The 9,713-nt window shown below is 37.7% G+C and overlaps 1 protein-coding gene across 1 annotated transcript; it reads right to left on the bottom strand.

Moving 5' to 3' along the window:
* Positions 1–8,847, bottom strand: LOC139740332 (ribosome production factor 1-like). Its single transcript, XM_071650927.1, has 9 exons — positions 8,708–8,847; positions 6,429–6,485; positions 5,840–5,920; positions 4,365–4,460; positions 3,505–3,658; positions 2,554–2,636; positions 1,565–1,743; positions 1,056–1,182; positions 1–334 (listed from the first exon to the last, which is right to left on the bottom strand). Exons 1-9 carry the CDS (start codon positions 8,822–8,824, stop codon positions 293–295), a joined length of 936 nt encoding a protein of 311 aa, XP_071507028.1. The 5' UTR covers positions 8,825–8,847; the 3' UTR covers positions 1–292.
* Between the last annotated feature and the right edge of the window lie 866 nt (positions 8,848–9,713).

The following is a 9,713-nucleotide window of genomic DNA, read 5'->3' as shown; positions in this document are numbered from 1 at the left end:
CTTATGTTTCTCTTGCATCTACTTACACATGATATTATCTGGACTTGGTACCTCTACATCAAACAATAAACATACCGATCCCGAGTAGCGACACCGCTACACAACAATCCTGCAGCCTACAAATTTCTTGTTAACTAGCTCCTGTGGGATCCAGCCTCTGGGAGTGTCCTGTCAATTTCCACGGCCCTGACTCTGTGGCAATGCATGTACAGTTCAAGTAGGATGTTGACTCTTAGGCATGATATCAACACCTACAGCAGAGAATGATGATGGAGATGGGAAGATATCATCTCTACAAGAAGAACTTTCTCCTGCTGGTGTCCATTTCATGTCTCTGTATAAAGATAAAAGAGAAAAATGCATTGCTTAAACATAGCTCAGGTCAGTGAAATGGGTGATTGTTATTTGCACTGTCATGATTGAACAAGTGAATTAACAAAGTGTAATGAATAATATATCCTTGCACATGCTGAAAAAAAATAATGAAACGTAAGAATAAGACGGGAAGTAGGTCAAATTCATAGTAAAAAGGGAAAATGCAAAAAAGGGCGAAAGAGGAATAAAAACAGGAACAAATCTAGTGTAAATGAAGGATTGCAAAAAAAGGTGGTAGAAATGTGTAAAACATGAAGATTTACTTGCCTTTACCACTGAAGATGGTATGATAGGGTACAAGGTATTTCTAGTAAACATTTTCTCATCTAGTAAAATCACATAATGATACAATTTCAAGGATACTTTTTCTGAGTTAACTAAACCCAGGCAAAAGAACTTTTTTTCAGTAGCAAGAGTCATATATTATGTACTAAAAGCATTTTCATACACATTTTCACATTCATGAAATTATGAGCAAATCGCTTTAATTTCCAAGTAAAGACGACACTAAATACTCCTTTTATCAACCCACTCTCCAAACAAGAGGATCTAGTATTCAAACAATCTGATAGCAGAAAACTCTGCAGTTTAAAATCTCAAGTGGCATCAACACATCAAAAGGGACAATATCTAAAGCAAATGCCAGTGATGCAAAAGGAGATACACCGTGACCTACTCACCTTGTGTACCCACTCGTATTCACCAAACTTCGAGTCGAAAGTTCCCTTCTGGACAGACCTCGGCTTGAGCGTGAACCTCGGACCCAACTCCTGCAACCCTGCCTTCTTGTTGTTCTTGAAAACATACCTGTTATTATAGAAGTGAAATTCACCAGGTCTCTTGTTCACATGACCGTTCAGTATTCTACCAAAGCCTCAATACACAATGCTATATGCTAAACAGACCCATTCTTCATAGCATGAATAATCGTCTCAACAGTACAAGCACGTATTAAAAGCAGTTTCTACTTAACCACAAAATAATTACATATCGCAAAATAATGGACAGCCCAATGTCTGCATTCACGGAGCCTCACTGAGTATTTTCAACCTACTTTGAATAATTTACAATTATTTTACTACCTGTACTCACAATAACTTTGTAAAGCCAAAGAATTGGCGATACACTGCATGAACAAACAAATGTGTGGTAGCCAAGAACACACTATGCAAGCAGGAACTTTACTAACCTGTGATGCCTGAAGAATATATAGTCTCTCTGGTTGTGGAAAGTCACAACCCGTCGCCCCACAAAGTTTGGATCGTGTGGAAAGAGAGAAGCTACCTGACGGCCAATGGTGTGGCCAAGGCGAGTGTTGAAATTGTTGAGGATCAACTCCGGTTTGTGATCGCTGGTCTTTCCACATCTCTGTATGAGTAAAAGCGTAGAGTTCAATGAAGCAGAATTAATGATATGTAATGACTTCTGCTACAGGAACACTGATTAACCCATACATATTGATAATAGGTGCAATACATTACTAGTTTATGCAAATATTGCAACCCAAATCCTTCAATTCCTAAGGTACTTGGAATACTGTATACATCACATATTTTGAGAATTGAGACATGTATGATGGTTTTGTGAATGGTGGAATCGGGATTGAAAACTATAGTGACACAATGAAAACTAAGTATAGTTTCTTTGCACGCCAAAATTTAGCATGTTTCCACCTTGGATACAATACAATGCATTTCTATAATGGGATTATTTATCAAGTTGTTATCTTTAGTTGACTCCTAAAACTCAAAACAGAAAATATATTATGTATACCAAAACAGTACATGCATAACACTGCAACTATAATTCAAGTATGCGTTATGATCAGACAACAGTCACAATTGAACTCCAATATCAAAACAATGAAAATTGTTTAAATGCCTTTAAAAACCTCATTGAACTGACGCTTTAGAATGTTTTGGCATGCCTTGGCTCATCAAATACATGTACATAGTAAGAAGTTTTCACTGACAAAGCTATTGTCAGTTTTGTCACTAAACAACCTTGAAGAGTCTGGTCGTGGTGTGACAGCAAAAACTTTGCTTCAATACTACACTGGATAACAAACAAGAACAACAAAAATGTATGCACACACAAATACACACCTATGCACACACACACACAACAAAACAGCACAACTAACACCAAATTTGAGCAGTTTTATAGTCCATCATATACCTTTATGTCTTGTCTGAGTTTCACGTTTGACATCTTGAAGTGTGTAGTTGGACCTTCTGGTAAATGGCTAATGACCAGTCCATCTGAACAAATATGTATTAAGGAAAAACCATGACTTTGAAACTACACTGTACTTATCTTTATAATCAAACATGTTTTTCACTGGCTACAAAACAACACAAAATTCGTAATATGCAGAAATTTTCCAGCTAATCATGAATTACAATTTGAGTTTTCACAATTTCCTCTTAAACGTATTGAACATTCACTTAAAAATTGCATGTTGTCAATATGAGCCACCAATACAAAATGCACTTTATGCTACCAAGAACTCTAACATATGGATATTGTAAAGTTAGAACCTTTTGTCAAGCAGCAAGTTAAGTATAAATGGTGACTTATCAGTAGTGCAAAAAGGGTTACTGCTGTCAAGTGGATGTCAGAAAAAGACATGTTCCATTAGTGTCAAGTTGCAGTAACCTAGTAATGATGACTTTCGGGGGAAAGCATATTGCAGCTTACAAGATGTCAATCCAAAACGCCCTTTACATAGTATTTTTCACATACGAACTAATGAGGTTCATGAGATGATGAAATATTACCCCCCCCCCCCCCCCCCAGTTTGGTCTCTCGTTCTTTTTCTCTCTCATGTATGTTGTGCACGCTTAAAACCTGAGACAACAAAAGCTTACTTGAGGTTATTACAATGCACTCCCATTGTAACAAAAGTCTCATTATATCAGAATGAAAATTTAGGTCTCAAAATTATTGTCTTTATATCTTTGTATACTTCATTGTTCGGTTATAACAAATTTTCGATATGTCAAAAGAAAACTACAGGTCCTGAGACCTTTAACAGGAGCTGTCTGTAATTGCATTTTGGGACAAACTGCTAAGAGAGCAGACCCAACGTAGGCTTTGGTTACATATACTGCCATGTGACAAGGATACTGGGCTTCCCCCTGTCATCATTGATGACCAAGAGGTCTGTGAAGTCGTTCTCCTGGGCCTTCTTGATGATCCTCTTCAGAGGCAGGTGTCTCCGGTGGTGCACCTGTGAGTCTGGTATACAGCTACTCAGCTCTTTGCACAGCCTCCTTGTTCTCTAATATTTGGCAAAGTGAAAGACAAGGTTGAACTTTCAAAAGTATGCTAACAATTGTAGTTGAATGATGTATCAAAATTCTTTGATTAGCAGCAAGAGATAATCTTTCACACATTTTGAAAGCAGCATGACTTATTTCTGGAATTTCTATTTGTGATTGCCTCCCAGTCCTTGTTCAGGCATGCTCCTTGATATTTGCAATAATAATGATAATGATGATTATAACAATACTGATTTTAATAATAGTAATAGTAGTTGCAGTAATAAGAGCATTAGATGAAAATTAAATAATAGCACAAAAAGTACAATGGAAGGATAATTATCATAATAGTAACCCTAAAGATAATACAATATAAATATTGATACTAATTTTAGCAATAATGACTGATAATGCACTCAACATGCAGTGCCATATTTGGTCAAACCTGCCTTAGCGGCTGGCTGTCATTAACAGCCACATGCTGTATACAGCCACTAAAAACACCCCCCACCCCCCAAGAGAAAAGCCATGTTGACAAACCTGTCTACAGTCTACCACCTGTCTGTAACAGACATTTTTTCATCTTGCTTAGGTGGCCACTATAAACAGGTTTGACTGTAGTTCACTAGCCATGAATGTACCTCCGCAAAAAAAAGAAAAAAAAAAGTGCAGGTGAAAGAGCAAGAGCTGAAAATAAATGCAAGTCCTGCACGACTTCTATCTTACCCATGCTGCCTTGTCTGATGTTGTGATGAGGACTTTGGGTGTTGTTTCTCTGTTGAAGTATGGTGCCATCTCATCTGTTGTCTCATCGTATGACACCTTGTGATCAGAAGTTTATAAATTGTCAGAAAAATGTGCATAAGAAGAAATTGATTAGGCATCACAATTTAAATTCATGGCCTTGATATCAACGGACATCTCAGATATATGTTTAAACTCTAGGTAGGAGACCGAAAATTTTACACATTTTAGTGTATGGTAATGTCATCAATGCTTGCTTTAGAAAATGAAATGAAAAAGAAAGGACCAAATCAGTCTAAATACTTACCAACTTTATTTGTCACAAGAATTGACTTCTGCATTACAGCATGAGAGTTAAAACCAATTTACATACAGAGTATTGACATTGTGATAGCATCAAATTTGCAGTACTCTGAAAACTCAGGAACATTACATTTTGTGTACATGTTTTTGTTTTCCCAGAATCCACAAACATCACACAAAAACAAATCACATAAAGAATCCAAAACATTGAAGGAAGATGGTCTCGTGTTAAGCAACATTTCTTTGCTGTCAGTCTGGAGTTCACAGTTTTAAGTTTATACATTTTAAAGTAAATACAACAATAGCAGAAGCGATCAAATGGTAAGTAATCTACTTGTGAGTTACTTTGCACTGGGGACAGGTGATATCTACAATTTCTTTAACGTTTCAGCATGCAATAAACTAAAAGAAAGTTATCAGTGATTGAATTGAGCAAATCATCTTTTACAATGTACGTCAGACTTGGGGAACTGCAATACATGTATGGCATCAGTGTGCAACACAGTGTAACTCATCAAAACTGTACTTAAAACACTCTACAGCGTATCTCTACTCATGAGGTATCGATAATAAATATGCTCTCCACTGTACATCCTTCAGCTAGCATTATTTAGTACAACAGGCAGTATAGTAGTAGAAGTGCAAGGTCCTATATATATATGTAGGTAATACAAAATAAGTGAAGCACTCATTGACATAACAGACACATGCCTATTAAAAATGTTGATATCATTTCAGGTTCCCATGGAAAACTATGGTTGAAGACCCATCAACAATTGAACTTCAACTACTCTTAGAAGCAATATCCCTGTTTTACTTGCATGAACTCACAAACAGAGCTTATCAACATGTGTGTAAATGCACCCCCCCCCCCCACAAACACACATACAAACACAGTGAAGAGCATAAACAGTGTTCACAACAGATTTGAATTCTTTTTATCTCCAAAACTTTTAAATGGAAGAAAGCATTTCCTTGCTGAGTGCAAGTTTTGCTTTTCTGATCTATTACATCCACAATATTATGCAATTGCTTCAGGAGGTGTGCAATGCTCACTCTGCCTGTTTATACTGTCTCTTAGTACTGATTAATGTTCACATCTTGGGATAAAGCTGACATTTTACTTCTTACCATTCTGTAGAATTAAGCCTTACCTCCTGATCTTGAGGATCTACCATGGTTTCATCAAAGACCCTCATGTTCTCTATGGTCTTTGGAACTTGCTTCGGTTTGGCCTGTACAATAAAAACAAACATAAGTATGACATACTGTATACAACCATTAGTCTATATATTGAAGTAAAAGAGAAACAAAAACACTGGTAAAAGGATTTGCTTAGTTTTTCCTTTCAACAGTTTATATCATTCCTCAATATTGTCTTACAATTTGTCAGAAACTAATTTAGGGCACCAGTTAAAGGAGAATAATTATTTCTTACTATTGACACAGATTCATGACTATAGACTAACACAGAACTTATCAGATACTACAGTGCACTCTTGTTCTGATAAACACGGTTACACGTATAGCAAAATTCTGGGTACAGTGTATAACAAATTCAAAATTAAGGCAACAACATTATCCACTCTAGATATTTCTTATTGATTTCTTAGATTATAACAAAATTTTGATATAACAAAAGAAAAACACCAGTCCCAAGAACTTTGTTATATCGGGAGTCCACAGTAGTAATACAAGGGTCACTAGTTGCCAATTGTCTCCAGCATTCATATTGTGTCTTACCTTGTCACCTGCCATTTCTTCTTCCTTCTTTCTCTTCTTTTTTTCCTTCAGCTTTTCCTGTTAGGGAAAGAACATATAAATGAACAGAAATTATCAATGACTGAAACACAAGAATTCATACAAGAAATATTCTCGAAATTTACTTATTTATTTCAAGCAAAGCACTTGAATACAATGACGTAAAAATGACTTGTGTGTTTGTGGGGGGGGGGGGGGGGGGGAGGGGGCAGAGAGTTTATAAAAGGCTTCTAGGGGTTATTTTGATGGCTTCCCTTCCAAAAGCCTGTGATAGGGGGTCAACATCCTAACCCATTTCCATCCTTTATTAAGGGGTTATCTCTAAGAATCTGGAACAGGCATATATATGTGTATGGTTGACGGCCTGAATGGGGAGGGGGGGGGGGCAATGTTCAGATGATTAAATCTATCTACATAGCCCTTTTCTTCTTGTGATGAATACGTACAGTCCACCATCTGGTGTATATTCATACTGTCTGGCAGATCTGGCAGTGTCCCCCTTCTAGTGGAGCTGAAATTTTTACATCTGTACATTTGACGAGTTCCATATAGCCTTATGGAATCGGGGACTATCTGAATGACTTCTGGTACAGTAGTGTTCTCCCAAAGGGTACTTGAAGCTAATGATCCACAGAATGTCCTCAATTTGATGTTGTTACAGCAATACATCACTATCATCTTGAGCTGAGCTTTGGCTTTCTTGAAGAGATGGTCAACAAAGTTGATGCAACATTAATGTCACTCTACTTGTCTGGTACTGTGTTAGTGAAAATTGCCACGCTGCAAAATTTTGTTTGTGCATTTTGCGCAACCAGAAACTACTGCGAAAATAAAAGCACATTAATATTTTTGCTTGCTATATGTTTCAGTAATTGATGTCTTGATTCCGCGGGATAAAAAAATAATCAAACCCACCTTACTCGACTGAGTGTGAAAATTTACTCACTCGAAAATATCCACTTTTACAATGATAGCCTCCTATGATGAAGCGGGTGTATTGGCACTGAACCATTTCCACTTCCTGCATGGGAGTCCCAAACCCTGCTTATATTCCAGGATGGGGTGAACTTATGCTACTTAAAAGTAGTATGCAGCATTTTGGTCTTTTTAGGACAAGGCCTGATGTTTTGTTGCAGGAATGCACTCGTGTTCCTTGCTTTCTTGGTGACAACTTTTTCTGTGATGGGTCCATTTCTTTTTGATCTTGAGATGTATGCCACAGCTGCACAAGATATCATATTTTTCTTAAGATGGATACCATATGGATGCTGTAAAAACTAAAACCACTCAACATGACAGCTTTCCTCCTTCATGATGGTGAGGAGTTGGCAATCAAGGGGTTTGAATAACATAGGCTAGTCCGACATCTGTCCCATTCTTGCATTTGCAGTTCATGCAACATCAATAAACGGCTTCAAAACAGAATTGAAATTATCAATGGGTTACTATTTAAGGGCAAATAGCCCCTTCACCCTAGCCGCACTACATTGGTACACTAGGTGTCACTACCAAGACGGATGCAGCGCTTCAGTAAGAGCAGGGCATCTTGAGTTTGCTCTGAGTCAGCCTCCGAGTCGATCCTAGATAAATTTAATTATAATGCATGCTGCAGCTGCATGCATTCATCACTGTACAGTGAAAAACCTGAAGGTGCAGTTGCCTTTAGATTGTGTAGTAAAATTTGTTGCTCTTCTCTCAACATTTTCCACATCATGTGTAGCACGCCGCCATCGTAGGGCTTGCATTCCAAACAGCATGCCACATGCCACACTCAGTAAAATGCAGATCTTAATTTCAAACTAACCTTCTAGAGTCTAACAAGTTGTCTAGTTCTAGTTAATCTAGAAACCATCACGTGGGCACTAAGCGAACTTAGAAATTTAATCTGTTTCACCAATCTATTAAAATTTAGATTAAACTTTTAGATTTAGAAACTGGTGAAGTGCTAAGCCTAAGTGCTTCACTCCTTCACTTCAGTTTCACTAAGTGAAGCCCAGGCAGTGAAGGACATCTGGCGATCTTCTACTGAGGAAAGAGCTAATGTGGTCACATCTCAGCCACATCCTTTATCTACTCTTAACTACCTGGTACACAAGACACAAGAGTGACATTGATTGACATCGAGGCATTGATTACGATCACACACAGCAAATGCAGTGTATGGGACTTCAATGACAATGCCATGAATGGCGAGCTGAGAGAAGACGTGCAACCATATCAGCATTTATAGGCCTAACGTTAGAAATAGAAGTTCTACTCACCTTCCGTTTCTCTATCTGCATCTTCCTAAACATTTCTTGACGCTTTTGTTTATTCTTTACATGAGCCAATGTTCTTTGTGGCATCTGGGGACACTCATCTTCTTTTCCGGCCTCCATTTTCGCTCTTCTAGCACGCACATGTGCTCAATCGATACTCGTTTGATAATCGATAATCGTACATCTGAATCGATCTTGTTGTTGCGCAACAACTCCGAACAATCCAACTTTGGAGGGCTACTACTAGTATTTCATAATTGTCAGCTATGAAGAGCACAATGTCGAGTGTGAGGAAAGAAGAACTCTTCTTCATTCCATTGGTACCCCCATAACCATGTTCCATAACCTTGAACATGGCCACCTGTCCAATAACTTGATCACTCTCACAAAGGCCAACCCACACAGTCCATTTTTCTCTGTTCATATTCAACATAGCTTGCAGTGACAGACCACATGACCACATCTTGATTATGAAGAGAAAAATGGATAATGGGTTAGGGTTTGTGGGAGTGACCAAATTATAGACAACGTGCCATGTTGAAAGTTTTTGACCATAAATGGTTAAAAGAAACCCTTAACACAAACTTGCAGTTGTGCAGGCTGGCCTGTTCATCTGCATGAGCACTTTCAATGACAGATATCATCCATTCAGTGAGACATTCATTGTGTCTTCAGGATAACACTCAAACTTGGAAATAGTGCAATTTGTTGTCTTAAAAATTTATGTGCTGTCATGCATGACATTCATCAACATAATTAGGTATCAATGGAAAGAGGAGGAGTTCTCCATTCCTCACAACCAACATTGTGCTCTCCATAGCTGATAATTATGAAGTAGTTACTCTCCAAAGTTGAATTACCTTTCTTGATATGCACTGTAGTATCAATGAATGGTTAAAAATGATATTGTTTTGAAGCCACTGATCTCCATGTAACCTTCATAGAGATCAGCATTTGAAGCACAGATGGGGAATCTCCATTACAATTAACTGCATATAAACAAAAAAGT

Source organism: Diadema antillarum, unplaced genomic scaffold (genome assembly GCF_040938485.1).
Source record: "Diadema antillarum isolate AM-2024a unplaced genomic scaffold, OU_Dant_1.0 seq00000847_RagTag, whole genome shotgun sequence".
NCBI classification, from domain to species: Eukaryota; Metazoa; Echinodermata; class Echinoidea; order Diadematoida; family Diadematidae; genus Diadema; species Diadema antillarum.
Note: the sequence above shows the minus strand (reverse complement) of the source record. Positions and strands in the feature narration are given on the sequence as shown.